Raw genomic sequence first — 18,340 nt, 5'->3', positions numbered from 1 at the left:
TTTTGTTGTTGGTGTTTAGTTATAATATAATATATATGTTCCTCCAATTACTATCGGCCACCAAAAGTATCCATCTCGTTAACATTCATAAAACAAAACTAAAGTTAATCATTAGTAATTATGATCATCACTATTAAAATATAAATGAGATAATTCTCGAAATATTACTATTATAATATAAATTTAAAGGGCATTCATGTATATTAGACTTCAAACATTTATGCTCTAAAATCAATTTCCGGAGATCAACCATATATATATGTGGTGACCGTAAATTTAAAGAGATATATGTATATATCTGCTGTATCTTTTTTGTTTTATTTGTCAACACCTCTAAGCAGATAAAATTGGCAGCTTTGTTTTATATAATTCATTGTTTATTATTGTTTTTGGGAGATCCGAAATTTTTGGAATCAGTATAAATTTATCCTAACATTTGTCAACACTACCAAAAAGTGTTTTTAGAAACAAGAATAAAAAATAAGTGTTAATGAATTTATGTTTTCTGTTTCAGAGAACTCGGGTCTAATCGCATTTCCTTCCTCGAAGCTTTATGCGGCGAGCGACCCACTGGAGCACAAGGAAACCCTCGTCTTCTCCTTCCTCGTCGTCTTCGCTGCGACAATAGAAAGCTAATCTCTCCGTTTTCTCTCTCCCTCGCCCAGCTCTTCTCTCGATGCCGTTGTCTCAGCACGCGGCCGCACCGGGCTCTTCGCTGATCCGCGGGGGTAAACGGCGGAGGAGCCGGTCGAAGGGATCCCGCGCCAAGAAGAAGCAGAAGAGGCTGGACTCAATTTGCGACGCTCCTGGCCCTGCTACCCCCGCGGGTCCGCAATCGCCCGGCGACGACCGCGCCCTCATCCGCCGCAGCTCCCGCGTCCGCCGGGCCCCGGCCTTCCTCGACTCGTCCCCTGCCCCCGCGCGCCGGAGGAAGAAGCGTAGGCTCCGGGATTCCCCAATACGGTCCGGCTCTGGTGTTGGTGGTGGTCGCAGGAGGAAGAAGAAGAGGCGGAAGAGAAGGGATGATGGAGATGATCTAGAAGAGGGAAATCCGGTTTCGTTGCAGGAAAAAGATGGTTCTCCTACTCAAGAAATTAAAATGTCGGAAGAGGAAGCAGAAGATTGGAGATCACGACTGCGATCTAGGGTTGGAAAAAGAAAGGGAAAATCACGCTCTTTTGAAGAGGTCGCTACGAGGAAAGAAAAGGAGTCAGTGAAGCCAGTGACAAGTGGGAGTGTACTTAGTTCACAGGCAATTCGATCCAGTAGGAGGGGCCGAAGAAGGGGTTTTGGCGACGAAGTCAGTGTGATCGCTGAAGAAACTGGATATCAAGGTGAGGTTTTGTCTTCAAATGATCATGAAGATAGTCGTGACAAAGCCTCTCATGGAGAGGAATCTAAAATTGTCACAGATTCGCCAGTATTTAGTGAACCAAACCAGGAAATTGTAGCTCCTTTACCATCCGAGGAGGGTAAAGAAAATGCAGACCGTACAGATGTGGCTGATAAAGAAGATCTCGAGCAGTCCGAAGAAGGAACTGCAATCCCAAATCTGCAGCTGGATGATGTTGATCCTGGAAATTGTTTAGCTACCTCATTAAGTGAACATGTTGATGACAAACCTGTAAAGAGTGAAGACATCTTAAAGGAAGATAAACCGAAGCCACCCATTTTTGATGATAAGATTGCAAGGAAGCATGTTAAGGAGGGCCGGAGGTGTGGGCTGTGCGGGGGTGGGACTGATGGAAGGCCACCTAAGAGACTTGTTCATGAGTCATCAGGGAGTGATAATGAGGCTTATGAAGGATCTTCAGCTTCGGAGGAACCAAACTATGACGTATGGGATGGGTTTGGTGATGAGCCTGGATGGCTTGGTAGGCTCTTGGGTCCCATTAATGATCGGTTTGGCATTCCTCGTATTTGGGTTCATCAACATTGTGCTGTTTGGAGTCCAGAGGTAATTGCATGTGTCAAGCTATTGTTCCTTTTATTATTTTGTAATTTAATCGGTGATTGTTGACATAGTTGTTTCTTAATTACCAGATTTATGTTGTCCTTATTATAAAGTCTAATTTATTTGTTTTATTGATCCATTTGTCAAACACTTCTAGTTTCCAATAACAACAACTCAGTCTAAGATTCTGATTCTGCTCAGTTAGACAAATGACTAGGGATGAGTATTAGACTGTTAATGGTTTTTTTTTTTTATGCTAGTGTTTGTTCCAGGGGCGAACTAATCTAGGTCAAAACTCAGGTAGCTTGTAGCTAATGCTGACATGGTCTTGAGGCTTTCTCTTATCTTTCATGTCTGGATTTAGCTAGGCTTGTACTTTAGTTGTCCACTTCTTTTTATTTAGGAACATTGTGGGCCTTACACAATTTAGAGAAATCTTGCAATTTCTGTTTGTTTGCTCGCTTTTTCTTAATTTGTCTTCAGTTAGGAAGTGCTTTCCTAACTGAAAGCACAATGTTCATAAACATTGTGCTGCTTTCCACCATCTCATTTCGTATACCTTTTCAGTCGTTGGACCTTTCTAGAGTCAAACAACCCTGTTCTTAGTGGAAGTTTGTAGTATAAAATATGTATCTTCTTTGAATCTTTATAAAATTCCACATTTTTTAAGAAGTTAATAATTGACGGAATGCTACCCTCATTTCATTGGTCTTTTTGTGTCTTTGTATGCGATGACATGTCATCCCAGACATGTTCATTTCTTGCATATAATATTAAGAGGAAGCACCTCTGGAATTTTGGTAGCAAGTATATTTTGTTTAATATTCTACATGTTGATGTCTTTCTTAAACTATAGGAGACTATAGTCTCATACATGAACCTTTCTGTATTTATCTTACCATAAAACTTTAGAATTTCTGACTTGATTCAGCTCCAAAGGTTTTCATTTCAGCCATAGGGGGTGCTAGTATGGATAGGATCCATATGTCTTCCATGCTATGCTTGATTTCATTTGCTAACCACACCAATATTGTACTATTTTCAAAATTGACTTCAGGAGTTTACAGTTATCTTTAATTAAAATGCACTTAAAATTATTCTGGAGCATGACAGCAGTTTACATGCACAATACACTGCCTTACTTTTAGAGGGCAACAATTTAAGAATAATTTTTATTTATTTCTTCTCCTATTTGGATTTTAGGATTGGTTTGTCCTGTGACCATTAATTCAACAGATGATGAGCTCAATCTTCCTTTTGAGGGAAAGTGATTGGCTCAAGTGAACCTTTCTGAACTTTATCTTTTGTTCAGAGCCAACTTCAGTTTCTTTTCAGTCAAAGATGTTCAAGTAAAGATAAACGTAGAATGATTTTTTCAACTTAAATCAAGGCCTGCATTTAGTTTTTTTTTCATGTCCAATCATTTGTAAAATATTTGATTTGTATGATCAATTTGCAGACATCGGCCATTTGGAAGGATTTCCTAGGTATTTATGCTGAAAATAAAATATGAAAATGATTGATAATAAAGGTTGATGTATTTGCAACTGTTTTAGACCAAGGAACAGGGATTTCATTTTTTCGTGTCCTTCAGATTTTGTTTCTTTAATATGCTTCCTTCTTTCCTTTTTATGGCCTATAGGGACTGTGCCTATCTAATATAATTTGATGGTTCTTTATATTTGACGATTTTAATTTGATGTCTGAGTTTCTTATTGATGTTATTCTTGAATACTTCTGGTTTCTTTTGTTGAAATGTTTTGACATCAGAAATTATGTGAAAAGTTATCTATCTGGGTACCCAACTTTAGGTGCAATGGACCATCAGCAGCACTGCAGAATTAGTGCTTTTAATCTGGAGATTTGGCATTATGAAATTATTTCTTTTCGTTCCCCCACCAGGCTTCAATGTATGTTAAGTTAAAAAAAATTTAGGATCATCATCTGCAGGTCCGGCTTGTAGGTTGATGGCATGCCTTGGAGAAATGAAGACTATTATTGTGATATAGTGGCATATGGGATGCAATCATTTCATGTTTCCATAATTTTCTTCATGTCTTGGAAATAACTTCTAAGGCTGCATACATTGAGCTCACCTAGACCTCATATTGGCAGGAGCCTCGTGCACTAGGTTTTCTGGTAATTTCCTTCATGTATGAGCATATTTGATATCTGACAATGTTTCCCTGATATTTTCATGAATCTGCCTTTTTTTCTTATTTGAATTATGGGATACTGCATATTTATATGAATATATATCCTAATACCAGAAGAGCCAATATCCTGGTAGTTCCAGATGCTTCATTCATTTGCTTCTATGTAGATCTTCATGATGATCTTGTCATAAATAGCATCCTTATTTTTACTATATTCATGGTTGTTATTCCAGGTTTATTTTGCTGGCTTGGGCTGCCTGAAAAATGTTAGAGCTGCACTATGTAGGGGAAAAGCATTAAAGTGCAGTCGCTGTGGGAGACCTGGAGCAACCATTGGTTGCCGTGTTGATCGATGCCCTAAAACTTATCATCTGGTTACAGTCATTCCCTTTATATAGGATAATTTTTTAGTCTTCAACCCCCCTATATTTTATTTATGCTCCTCCAGTTTTCTATTTATATGTCATTTTTTCTTTTTGCAGCCTTGCAGTCGGGCAGATGGTTGTGTATTTGATCATCGCAAGTTTCTCATAGCATGCTATGATCATAGGCATCTATTCCAACCTCAAGGAGCTGAATATGCTCAACAAGTTAAGAAAATGAAAACTAAGAAGCTAAAGCTAGAAATGAGAAAACTTTCACATGATGCATGGAGAAAGGACTTAGAAGCTGAAGAGAAATGGTTAGAGAACTGCGGAGAAGATGAAGAGTTTTTGAAGCGAGAAGGCAAGAGGCTTCATAGAGATCTCTTAAGAATTGCACCTATATATATTGGGGGTTCTGAAAATGAAAAAAATTTTCAAGGCTGGGAGTCTGTTGCTGGTCTGCAAGATGTCATCAATTGCTTGAAAGAAGTAGTGATATTACCTCTTTTGTATCCTGAAATCTTCAATAGTTTGGGCCTTACACCTCCTAGGGGTGTTCTATTGCATGGTTACCCTGGTACTGGTAAAACACTGGTTGTGAGAGCATTGATTGGTGCATGCTCTCGTGGGGATAAAAGAATTGCTTACTTTGCTCGCAAGGGTGCTGATTGTTTGGGAAAGTATGTTGGTGATGCAGAGAGACAATTAAGACTTCTTTTTCAGGTAGCAGAGAGATGTCAGCCTTCTATAATCTTTTTTGATGAGATTGATGGTTTAGCCCCATGCCGCTCTAGGCATCAAGATCAAACACATAATTCGGTTGTATCTACTTTACTCTCCTTGCTTGATGGTTTGAAATCTCGAGGTTCAGTGATTGTAATAGGTGCTACTAATCGTCCGGATGCTGTTGATCCTGCTCTGAGGAGACCAGGTAGATTTGACCGGGAAATATACTTCCCGCTTCCCAAACTGAAGGATAGATCTGCTATTTTATCACTTCACACAAAGAGTTGGTCGAATCCTGTATCTGGACCTCTTCTTTCATGGATTGCAAACCAAACCGCTGGTTATGCTGGAGCTGATCTGCAGGCACTTTGTACCCAAGCAGCAATGAATGCCTTGAAGAGGAATTGTGCACTGCAAGCACTGTTATCTTCTGCTGAAAAAGGGTTTGGTGGCGGTAAACTTCCTTCCCTGCCTTTGTTTATGGTTGAGGAAAGGGACTGGTTGACAGCTCTTGCAGCTGCTCCTCCCCCGTGTTCACGTAGAGAAGCAGGAATGGCAGCAAATGATGTAGTCACTTCACCTCTTCACTCTCATCTCATTCCATGTCTTCTCAAGCCACTGTCAAAACTCCTGATTTCGTTTTACATTGATGAACGGCTCTGGTTACCTCCTGCAATTCTGAAGGCATCAGAGTCTCTTAAGAGTGTCATTACTGCAGCACTTGAACAGAAAAGACTTCACATTGGCTTTTGGTGGTCTCATTTTGATTCTTTGATTAACCAACCATCTGTTGCAAATGAGATAGAGAGAACTCTTTGTCACTATGGCCTTGTAACTGCTAGATCAGGATATGATCATTCTTATATGCTGGATGATGTCAATTTTGACTTTGAAAAGTTTGATTCATATAGATCGAAACTGTCTGAATTTTCTGATCCTAGTAAGTCAAAAATAAAGCTTGTTGAATTAGGACAATCATCAGGGTTCCGAGCTTTAATTGCTGGAACACCCAGGTCTGGCCAGCAACATCTAGCCAGCTGTCTCCTTCATGGCTTCTCAGGCCATTTAGAAATTCAGAAGGTTAATTTGGCGACCATGTCACAGGAAGGACATGGAGATATCATTCATGGATTGACACAGATACTCTGTATGTTTTTTATTTTCTTTTTTTGTTATAAAATTAAAGTTGGTAGAGGTGCTTAGCTTGAAAGGCATAGGGATGGACATTATCCATTTCTGAGGTCGTTCAGAACAGGATAACATGTGAACTTCTTGCTTATTTTGGTTAAGCAATGTCTTTTGTTTTGTTGATCTGTTCTTTTCAAATTGCATTTTAATTGCTTAAGTTCTGCATGCAACACATTAACCAAACTTTAGCAAGAATCTACTAACTATCATTTGATACCTGCTTCTGTTTCATGGAGATCTGGCTTCCACACCAGGTTGAAAGGTGTTTCCACATTTGTTATTTTTAAATTTTTTACCACCATGCTTTTGCACATGGAATGCTTGTGGACCTGCTGCAATATCCTATACCTGCTTATTGCATTGGGGATACCCACACTGGAGTATCATATTAGAATCCCATGGCCCGGTCTTAACAATTATGTAGCATCATTTACCTTTTATTCCATATCCTCCATGTTCACCCTGTCCATATCTTGGTAGATAATTAATTTATAACATAACTCTTGCATAGTGGATGTTCTCTGGTGCTTTTGTGCACTATAATTTGCATTTGAAATTTGAATATACACTGTTTTTGTAATGGAGCCCTCTTTCAGCTCATGATCTCCCATATTACATTTGACATGTCTTTCTTTTTCTGTTGATAGTGTGTGTGTTGTATTTGATGATATTGTCTTAGTTGATGAGAGCCTAAGTGGAATTTATTATAAACTTGAGTTGTGGAGGTAATTCTTAGAAACTAAATGTTTTAGATTAAGTAGGATTAAAACTAAATATATGATATATAATTTTAGTAATTCTAGGAATAGACAGAAGAATATAGTTAAGTTGGATTGACCAATAAGATAGTTGTGAGACCAATAATGTTTTATGGATCAGAGTGTTGGACAGTTAAAAAACAACATATATAAAAAGTTTGTGCTGCCGAGATGAGAATGCTGAGATGGATGTGTGGAGTTTAATAGGAAAGATGAGACAAAATATATTTTTATTCGTGAACAACTAGGTATCGCTTCAATGGAGGATAAGATGAGAGAAAATTATTTAAAATAGTATGGGCATGTGCTTAGAAGTCCTTCGGATGTGATAGTCAGAAGAGATGAAATGATTAATATTGATGGTATGAGGAGAGATAGAGGAAGATATAAAAAACTATAATAGAAACTATAAATAAAGATCTAAGTACTCTAAACTTAATGACGACAAAAGATATAAGTACTCTAAGCTATAAATAAAGATCTAAGTACTCTAAACATATGATTTTTTATAGATCTCAATGGCAGTAAAAGATCCATGTAGCCAACCCAATAGGCGGGACTTATGATTTTGTTTTTGTTGTTGTAGTGCGTGTGTTGTATTTATCTACTGATCTTGTGATTTCTCACCAACCAATTTTTGAACACCAATTAACTGACATATATTCTTGAACAGTGAAATGCATGAAGAGAGGAAGATGCATGATCTATATGCCTAGGATTGATCTGTGGGCAATTGAAACTCTCAGGAAGGAGCCCGAGTATAATGATTCTGGCCCAGAGACCTGCAAATTATCCGCTGTGTCTGTGGTAAATGACGTGATAAGAATTGCTTCAGAAGCTTGGAATCTTTTTGTTGAGCAGGTGGATTCTGTGACAGCACCTGCATCTTTAATCATTATGGTAAGATTGAGATATGGTGTAAGTTGCTTACTTAGTCTGAATTGTTTTTCTTTAGTTGTTCAAATTTTAGAGCCTTTCAAGGCTTTTGTATCTTAGCTTATTTTCTTAAAAAAACCTATTTGTTGTCTCTCTGTTTCTATAAAGGTATTAAATCTTCCTACATTCAAGCAACTTAATGTTTTTTCTCTTCGAGGTTCTTTATAGTATCTATTTTTGATGGGCTTCAGACCCATAGTTCTCTTTATTCATCAGAATAATTGTTCCATTATTGCTTGTGATCTTTTCTTTATATATCTGAAATATAAGCACTAACTTTTTAAAACTCATTTATAATGTGAACTTATGGTAGACTGCTGCTGTTTAAGGCTTTTTATTTTCTACTTGCCAATTACAAATGCTGACTTCGTTTTATTTCTCAACATGATAAAGTCAGTGACAGATAAGATCTTTGTCTTATATGAAATTCTTTAGTGTATTCTGAATGACAATGTGTATTTTGGATCATATTAATCAGTAGCTAGGCTGGATAGCCTCTGCTTAGTCACTAGTTGATGTAAGTTGTACATCTCATCTTGGTTCTTAAAAGGAGAAATAATTGTTAATGACTTCAAATCTTCAATATAATTCATATTTGTATCTAATTGATGAATTTTTTGGGCTGCAATTTTTGTTTGTCTTATATAGCATTTTACATATTCTGAAGTTTATGGTTTCTGCAATTGTTTAAGAAGGTCCCTTCTCAGTAGATATATTAATATTTTTCATCAATGCCATGCTTGTTTCGTGAAGATGGTTTAAGATGCAAAAGTGTGGCTAACCATTATATTCGCTATAGCTCTCTCTTTGTGCTTGTTTTCCTTTGTAAAACTATACTCCATCTTTTGTAATCTATGGTCTTTATTCAACAGGCCACTTGTGAAATGCAAATTCATAGTCTTCCAGTTGGAATAAAGAAATTCTTCACAAATTATGTGCCAGATGATGCTGGTTCAATTCCTCTCGAGCACACTGTACCACGATTCTCAGTTGATGTAGATGGAAAATTTAACCATGATCTGCTAATTAGTTCATGTGCTTCAAAATTATCAGAGGATTTGGTTCAGCATTATATTCAGTTGATTCATCACCATACTCATTTGGTCAATTCTCATGATGTGAATGAAACCTTTCAAACCATGGAAGCTCATTCAGAACCTCAAACACACTGTGAGAGACAAGCAACTTTAGTCACTAACAAGCAAATGGATCCTAATCAGAAAGCTTCAGGAGTTGGAGACCAAGATCAGCAACATGTAGCTGGCGATCAGGTGTGGCCCCTGCCATCTACTTTAAGAGGTCATGACGAAATTGGCAATCAGCACCATAGTCATCAAGATTCGATTCCAAAAACTCTTCATAAAGGCGTGAAGGGTGGTTCCGTGTTGTCAATTGCAACATTTGGCTACCAAATTTTACGAAGCCCTCATTTTGCAGAGCTTTGTTGGGTAACCTCAAAACTGAAAGAAGGACCTTGTGCAGATGTAAATGGTCCTTGGAAGCGTTGGCCATTTAATTCTTGTGTGATGAATACTTGCAGCTCACCTGAAAAAGTAGTTACTGGAGTAAATAGCAATCCTAAAGATAGGGAACTCTCTGGTACAGTAAGAGGCTTAATAGCAGTAGGCTTATTGGCTTACCGTGGTATTTACACATCAGTCAGAGAAGTGTCATTTGAGGTTAGAAAGGTTTTAGAGCTCTTAGTTGGACAGATTCGTGCTAGGATTTCAGGCAGGAAAGACACATTCCGTTACCTTCGTATTCTCTCACAGGTGGCTTACCTTGAGGATGTTGTTAATAGTTGGGCTTACACGTTCCGCAGGTAATTTTTTTGTCACTGAGGTCTCCAGTCTAGCATTCTATTTAATCTTCAGTACCCTCGTAATTGGATGCCAATTTCATGCCTGTCCCAACTATCTGTCTTCATTTTGGTAATCATTATTATAGAAGGTCATTCTATGCTGAATCAGGGGCCAGAGCATGTATTAGGTGGTATGCACTGGTACACTCATTTGGGGGATTCCTTATTGTCTTCATCTATCTCTTAGTTATTCTGTATAATATAAGATACTGAGTTGATAATCTCCAAGCTTAAGATATTGAAATAACTGTGGTATCTTCATGCTGTCATATTTGATCTGGCCCTAAAGTTGTATCTGTTTCTATTATATGGTTTCATAACTATGTTTCGTATCCAGATTCTTGTGATATATTTTTCTTAATTCTACTATTGGGTACCAGAGAACTTGCTTCCTTAGTTATTAATACTTTAAGCTGTACTTGGCTACCTCCAGAAGTTCTATCTTCCCTTGAGTTTGTTATTTAATTATAAAACTGTAATAAAACTTCTATCTTCTCTTTCTCTTGAGCTTCTGTATTATAAAACTGTTAAGCAGTTTAAGTTTTGGGTTTCATCTGTAGGATGAGCTTCATTTCTCTGTTCTTTTTCCTCCTCTTTTATTTTCTCTTCTCTTACAGTTTACCAGCGGAGAGTCATAGAACAGCACCAAATGCTAAGCCAACAATTTTAGGGGATGCAGCAATGGATATTGGCCTTAATGAAAACTACATTCTTGGAAATAGATCAAGTGTGCCAATTGTTCCTGAAAAGGGCTGCAATGAACTTCAAGACATGTTAGCCAGAGGAAATCCTGATGAATTTGTGAATGATGGTGAAGACAATAATTTGATCCAAGGACTGGCATCTCAGTCAGTGTCTACTTCTGATGTTTGTGTCTTAGAAAAAGGTGAGCTTTTCCCATCTGCTCCTTGTCCATCTGGATTATATCAAAGTTCTGAAGCTGCAGGTGCACTACCAAGTGGAAACGGAATGAGCAGATTTGAGAGTCCAATTGTGAAAAGTCCAGAAACCAAGGATCAATCTAGTGGCTTGGAAAAGACAGAAAGCAATCTTCCTTCAGTGACTAATATCTATAATGATGACAGCGTAGTGAAGGATACAACCTCTTACTCCACAAGATTTTCAAATCCTTGCAATGATTCGGTAAATGTTCTTTCTTCGAACAATGCTGGGTTTGTTACTGATGAACTGGCTACAGCAACTAACTTCGCACATGGAAGTAGTAGCAGTCTTTCAACTGTTTCTGGTATTTCGTGTCTTTACTGCTGTTGTTGCCGTTGCCTGCAAACTTTGTTTGTGTTGGTTCGCGGGATTCTCTCTGATTCCTGGAGGTCTTGTGGTCATTGTTCAAGGATTGATGATATTCATGATATTCTTGCTTCATGTTCCTTGAATATCGTAGCAACAATTAGGCAATGCTTTTGTTCTCCAAGTAGTCATGGTAATGAAGAAAGCTTTGGAAGAGAACAATATGTCAGAATGCAGTCTGAACATTGTGCCTGTGAGAAACACAGTGATAAACAACTTCAGAAGGTACCTGGCCATTGCTCTTCTTCTGAAGTTGAAAGTGTACATGCAGAATGTGTTTACCACTTAAGAAACAAGAATGAGACTGGGACAACTGATTATGAGAGTGATTCCCTTGCACCAGTTTTGAAGTTTTTTCTTAAAGATGGTGTATTGATGCCTGCAGATCCCCAAATAGGAGCCGCCCTCCATTGTAGATTTGATAAGCTATGCCTTTCTTCCATAGTACAAATGATTTTACTGAATAAGCAACATTTGGATTGATATCATGCAGTTGTGTTGATTGAAATCAATTCTCTGTTTCTCCTGCATCAATGTAACTGCACAGATGCACAAATTTTCTCCGTTCAAATCCTGCTTGACCCTTTACAGGAACATCGTGGTTTGTTATTTTTTATATGGAATTAGTTCTTTGAAAACATTTAGGTATGGATAGCGATGTATCCTTTTTCGAGATCTTTCAAACACTATCTTTTTCAAAAATTGGATTATGAGGTGGAGATCCAAGAATATGACGAACTTTTTCGATTGCTCGCAACCTGCTCATCAACATAATACAAACATAGACACTTCCATAATGCTTGCTATAATCATTTATGTCCATGCTGGACGACAGTAAAATGCTTACTGTTCTGCAGAAATTTTGTGGAACACCAGATTATACAACATTGCAACTAGACCAGGTCATGAACTGCAGGTATGCTTAAAACACTAGCTACTTTGTTCCTTGCACTCTACTAAGATGAGATGATTGCACTGATTATGTCATGCTTGTCATTTCTCTTATGGCATGAATTCCCAGGTTTCTGAGTTTAAATGCTTCTATCCAGCTTCTGTCCTTTTATGTTTACGAAAAAGACTTTCATAATGCATTTTTCCATATTTATTATAATTTGTTAAAAGGTTTAACATGGGTTAGCAGCAGGCTATAGAATTCTACTGGGATCTCCGATAGAGCTTTCTTGGTTTAGACTTCAGCAGGTGGTCACATATGAAAATAAGGCTTGGAGATTAATAATATGATGAAAAAACACTTATATGAGGTTGCAATGCTAGTTATATTTCACAATTTACTTGCTGCATTAGATATCTTTCGTAAAGAACAAAAATCCATTTTGGCTGTTTATGACACTTCTATTGCCAGTGAATGCTTGCTTGGCCTATTCTGGAGTATTATTACATGTGATTCTTTTATTTGTGGTTTATTGTGGTCATTAGCTGCATTTTTCAAGTGATTATGTTCAAATGAGTTATTAAATATATGTTTTCCTTTTTTTTCTGGTCTTTTGTGGCTTCCTCAATTTCCATAGGATGCTGTTGAATATGAAATTAAGTGCTTTGAGGATGTTCAATATTGCAATTTCCATATTCATGGCTTCGCAAGGGGGGGGCTTCTGCTGGTTGGTTAATCTTTAGATGCCAGCAAGTCTTTGAAACTTACAGAGAGTACTTCATATAGCCCTGATCTTGTGGTTCTGATTTCATGTAGGGGTAGTTTCTAGCTTCATATCATGAAAATTCCAAGTTCAGGTGTCTCATTTAGGTTGAGATGACTAGCTTAATGGGGTGTCAAAGTGCACAAGGTTCCCTTGGACATGGGATTTGGGAATGGTCAATGTACATAGCTCTTGCCTGCAAGCAAAGAGGTTAGTTTTGCAACTTGAACCTGACCACTTAGATCATAGACTATGACAGCAAGATCCGCTATTAGCAAAATAGCGAGACTTTAATATGAGTTAAGTCATGCAAGTCATACAGTTCAGTACTTCAATTGTGCTTCTTTATAACTTCTAAGAAGCTCATACATAACTCTTAGATTTTAAGTGAGTTATTGGATGTTGTTGACTGATTTTAAAATACTTTCTATTTTGTTTATTTCCTTGTAAACATATTCCTAATTTATAATTTTTTTTTATGATTTTTCTTTTTTTAGTATCCTTATTGTGGGAATAACTTTTTCGATTTTGACGAGATTAGTCTCCTGAAATTGTATGAGTTAGTGTCCCCATTTATGCAAATGTGCTCTATAAATTTTGTAACCTTCTTATAGTCAAATGAGTGAAGAAGAGTTTCTTTCTACATGGTATCAATGCCTATCTCATAGATGGCCAAAAGCTTTTGATTGTTTCTTCATTACCCCAAAAATCTTTCTTTCTCATGTCCTATTCAACCCAAACCACTTCTGATTCAACCTTTAAAGAAATCATGCATCAACTGTTCACTAGAGAACTTCATAGGGTAATTTCTCGAAAAAACCCCTTATTTGGAGAAATTCCCAGATAGTGCTCCCTTTTTCAAAAATTCTCATAGAATGTCCTTTTTTTCCCTAAAAGATGATTTTGCCTTTGCCTTCACATTATCGATCACCGCCTTCGCCCCTGGTCATCTATGCCTATGCCTCCACCCAGGCCCTTGGCCACCTATGCGTCCGCCCCACTGCCCCCATCTTCGCCCCATTATTCCCACCCCCACCTCCTGTTGTCCCTGCCCCGCTACTGTCATCCTCGCTGTCACCTTGGCAGAGGGGCTGCAGGCGAGGGCACGTGAGCCCCCTTCCCTCCGGTCATCGTCTCCATCGTCCCTATCATCAACCTTGGTGGAGGGGGCTACGGGCGAGGTCGGCGAGGAAGGTAGAGGAAGAGGGAGGGCAACTTTCATGCCACAACGTAATATTCTTTATCTGCATTTCAGTACTATAATGGTGTGAAAGGATCATGGATTGAATTCAATTATTACAAAATGTTAAGATGAACTGTAGCAAAGATGCTGCTATATTACTAATGATTGTTGAAACTTAAAAGAGGTTTTCCAAATTCTTGGTTGGATTTAACATAGAATATAATCTACGTGCATATTTAAGTACTTGGAAAAGACCTCTTTTTCAGCTTGAATTCAATTATTATCAAAATGTTAAAGATGAACTGTAGCAAAGATGCTACTATACTACCAATGATTGTTGAAGCTTGAAAGAGGTTTTCTGAATTCTTGGTTGGATTCAACATAGAATATAATCTATGTGCATATTTTAGTAGTACTTGTGAAAGACCTGTTTTCCCTAGTTAGAGCCTTCTCTATCATTAGAGCTGGAGCAAGGAAAAAGGTATATAATACTAATTGCTAAACAATCCAGCAACTGAAAGGTCTGCACTTGCTACAATCAAGAGCCATTTGAGATCTTAAGTGGTTTGAGCTCTAACATGGTTCCTGAGAAAGGAGAGACATCTATAACACCAAACAACAAAGTGGCCTTTGGTATGCTTACTGTAAGAAATTGAGACATAACAAAGAGACATGTCAGAAGTTACACAAAAAAACAATAAGAAGGAATTCAACAGCAGTATGGAATATGGACAACAATGTCAAGCAAACTACGCTTAGTCTGAGACTCTGAAGATACTTCTATGTATGGAAGCTTGGTTTCTAATAACTCTGAGATTGGGGGACTAAATAAACAACAGATTAAGAAGCTTTAGAGTTTTCAGGTAAATATTATACATCTCATATTCTAAATGCCTTGAAAGATTATTGGTGTGGATCTTGGGTGATTGATTTAGTAGCCACTAACCATATGACTAACTCATCTAACCATTTTATATCTTATAGCTAATGTTTTGGAAATAAAAAAATTAAAGTAGCTGGATGGTACTTTAATTGAAAAATTAAAGTAGCTAAGACAGTTGCACGGATACCCTTTCTTTAAAATCTGTGTTGCATGTACCTTGCCTGTCAATAAGCCTTTGGGATTTAAATTATTAGAGATTTAAAATATACTGTAACTTTTTCCATCTCATTGTAATTTTCAAGATCAAGTTATGGGGAGGACAATTGGGCTTTCCAAGTAAAAAGAAGGCCCTACTATCTTGAATTAAGTAATAGTAATGATTGTAACTATTTACCATTATTCTAAATTTGACTTCAGTACATGTACCTCACATTCATCTTTTTTGTTAAAAAACATGTAATTTTTATTATTTCAAGGCTTGAACATTAATGAATTTTATTATGATTCTTGTTAGTTAGCCAAACACCAACATTTTTCATTTCCACATGTCCTTACAGATCCCAAATATTACTGGAGCTCATTGGTATCATATTCGTTATTTTTAAAAGATGATTCAAACCCAAATTGATGTTATTAAAAGTTTCATAACAACATGATGTTGTCGTTTTTATCCTAATTTATAAAGATTATTGAGGTTTTTATCCTATTTTTGATTTGTGGAAATTTAGTTACCTGATTCCTTTCTACAGTTGTCCTAATTTATCATCTCGTTAGGAGCCATTGATCACAATTCTTAGCTGACATTTGAAATTGGGGTATTGTAATTAACCTATGGTCCATGAATTAAAGACACATTGGTCTCTAGTGTAAGTCTTTGGCTTTATGACCAAGGAAGGATTGAAAAATAACAACCAAATAGTGGTATCTGAAAAATTCTATGTTCTAGTATAGGATCCACAGAACATGACACAAATTAGCACAGTGGTTCATGTTAACATGAAAATCAGTTGGAATGATCTAGTACAAGCAATTAGGCTATAGTTAGCCACTGGGAAAATAGAGAATGGACTCGGGTATTCCATGTTGATACAGATGAAACATAATTGAGGGGTATATTTTTTGCCCTTAAGTTGATTTGTCTTGTATCAGACTAAAAGCAGACACAATGCTGTCATTAATTTTGAGGTAAATGTAACTGGAATAACAACATTAGGGAAGCAAGTTTTATGCTATATGATGCCATGCATCACATATGGACAGAAAGCTATTATGCAGTCTGTGGTATAAACTATAAATTCACATTCATATACTATTGTCGTCCAGAAATTTCGTGCAAACTATGGTATGAGTTGATCTAGATAGCTATTGTCTTCATAAACCAATTATTGTGTTGAAACATTGGTGGAGCTTTAAATGCTAGCATAAAACTTCGAGTGTGTGCATGAAAGTCAAAGATAATGTATATTTTAGTTGGTCTAGGCATAGTTTAAACTTTAAACTACGTACTGGTCTGTTACAAAATTGTATTGGCTTGTATTTATTGGTCCGACTAGGATCCAGTAATGGTATATGTCATCTGTTGGTCCGATCAGAATATATGAAGGCATCTTTTTTCCAGTGTTATCGGGTGATACATGTCTGTGTACCACCCAATGCACTGGTATGGTACTGTCCTGATGGTGTATGAAAACTAGTACAGGATGGGTATTTAAATTTTTGGTTTTAGGCTTGGAAGAATCTGAAAGAGGTTTCTCTGGGTACTAATCATAACCTGTGTGGGTATCATATTTACCAATATCCCACCGAAGATGGAGGAAAGTTTCAGTTGGAGGTGTCTTAAAGAGCCTTAACTTGGTCAATAATGTTCAGTTTTGCAATTGTCCATACTAGTGTTGTTCCAATTACTCATTAAAGTTTCTGGTTGAATTTGCATGTATTAAATGTCTCTGTTCTTGAATATTCAATAACGCACTTATTTTTATTGCTTATCCTGTATCAACAAAAACATGAAGAGTTGACATGAATTCTCGACTGACATACACGCTTTGAGCTTGTGGACCCATATTGTGGTGATAATTCCAACTCAAAGGATGTAACGACTCAAAGGATCTATCTAGACTTTTTAAGACAAGTTTCGCCTGAAAATTAAACTGCTTTTGATGCCCTGATGCAACATTCTACATCTTCCTTGCATGGGTCAACATCCATCGGATTTACTTTCTATGGCGCCTAAACTGCTACTTGTTCTGCATGTTTCAGAGTATCTCTTGATGCAAGTTATACTGGATATCCTCCATTTGCTCCCTGGTAATTATCAACTCTGCAAACATCTACAGGATATTTTTTGTGGTTTGTGAGTTTTAGTCAAGAAAGTTGTAAGGATATAGTTTGTGTAGCATGACAGATGATCCAACTTTTTTGCAATTCTGTTCTTGTTTCAATGTAGGATAAGATGCTATTAGCAAATCCTCCCTCGCGAATAGGCTTCACAAAAGATGCTGACGAAGTCCATGTCTTCCATTCTCTGCCTCAGAGCAGCAGCGACGGCGATTGAGAGACTTGGTTCGTGAGTTTGATGTTCAGAAAAATTTTGATGAGTGATTACTTTTAATCTTTTTCCGACAATAGAAAAGAAGCAAGTTGCATATTATTCTAGATTCTCAGATAGCCAAATGGAGACATTGATTGTCTGTTTTTCTAGAAACTTATCCTCTCGTCTTCCTAGAATTGAATATCCTGCTTCTCTTGTTGTGCATCATAGATGTCTTCCTAGTTCTTGCATTCTACATGCAGAGATACAAGACTGGACGTTGTTATGTTTGTTCTGTTTGGTATAAAAACTAAGCAAACAAGGGAATTATGTAGCAGTGATCAGAACATTCATTTCTCTCAATTATATGTGACGAAAGATCTACATTAATCACCCCCAGAGTTCTGAAAGATCTACATTCATTTCTTTTCTTCCTTTTTTCATCTTATTTTTCATCTATTTCAATTTCATTTTATTTTTCTTCTATTTCAATTTCATTTTATTTTTCTTCTATTTCAATGTCATTGTTGCGGTGCACCAACGGTCGGGTCTCTGGCTTCCTGTGGCGGCATCTCAATCTTTTTATTTTTTCTTTTACAAGTTAGTTCTTTCTGAGAGGTATATTTGCATTTAGAAATAGTATAAACAAAGGGTTTTTTTAAATTAATTGTTGTTGCATCTCTGAGAAGAACTCCTAAAAGTTCTTGACCACCTGATGCGCAATTGCATCCACTCCTAGTGTTGGCAATGCACTGCTGCATCAACAAGTCAAAAATAATAATAATAAAAAATAAAAAAAACATGACATAATGAGACCACAAAATATTGACTGGATGG

General features: G+C 37.1%; 1 protein-coding gene across 5 annotated transcripts; it reads left to right on the top strand.

Moving 5' to 3' along the window:
• Positions 1 to 536: 536 nt before the first annotated feature.
• LOC108953187 (uncharacterized) lies at positions 537 to 17,840 on the top strand. Of its 5 annotated transcripts, none has more exons than XM_065132799.1 (9): positions 537 to 1,957; positions 4,344 to 4,484; positions 4,593 to 6,348; positions 7,821 to 8,047; positions 8,956 to 9,905; positions 10,562 to 12,168; positions 12,782 to 12,871; positions 12,961 to 17,280; positions 17,420 to 17,840. In XM_065132799.1, exons 1-6 carry the CDS (start codon positions 677 to 679, stop codon positions 11,733 to 11,735), a joined length of 5,529 nt encoding a protein of 1,842 aa, XP_064988871.1. In that variant the 5' UTR covers positions 537 to 676; the 3' UTR covers positions 11,736 to 12,168; positions 12,782 to 12,871; positions 12,961 to 17,280; positions 17,420 to 17,840. The 5 variants fall into 5 exon arrangements, with proteins under 5 accessions (XP_064988871.1, XP_064989093.1, XP_064989035.1 ...); XM_065133021.1 differs by having other exon boundaries at positions 12,782 to 13,117; positions 17,233 to 17,280; XM_065132963.1 differs by lacking the exon at positions 12,782 to 12,871 and having other exon boundaries at positions 17,233 to 17,280.
• Positions 17,841 to 18,340: the final 500 nt, after the last annotated feature.

This window comes from Musa acuminata, chromosome BXJ1-1, assembly GCF_036884655.1.
Source record: "Musa acuminata AAA Group cultivar baxijiao chromosome BXJ1-1, Cavendish_Baxijiao_AAA, whole genome shotgun sequence".
Lineage (NCBI taxonomy): Eukaryota > Viridiplantae > Streptophyta > Magnoliopsida > Zingiberales > Musaceae > Musa > Musa acuminata.
Note: the sequence above shows the minus strand (reverse complement) of the source record. Positions and strands in the feature narration are given on the sequence as shown.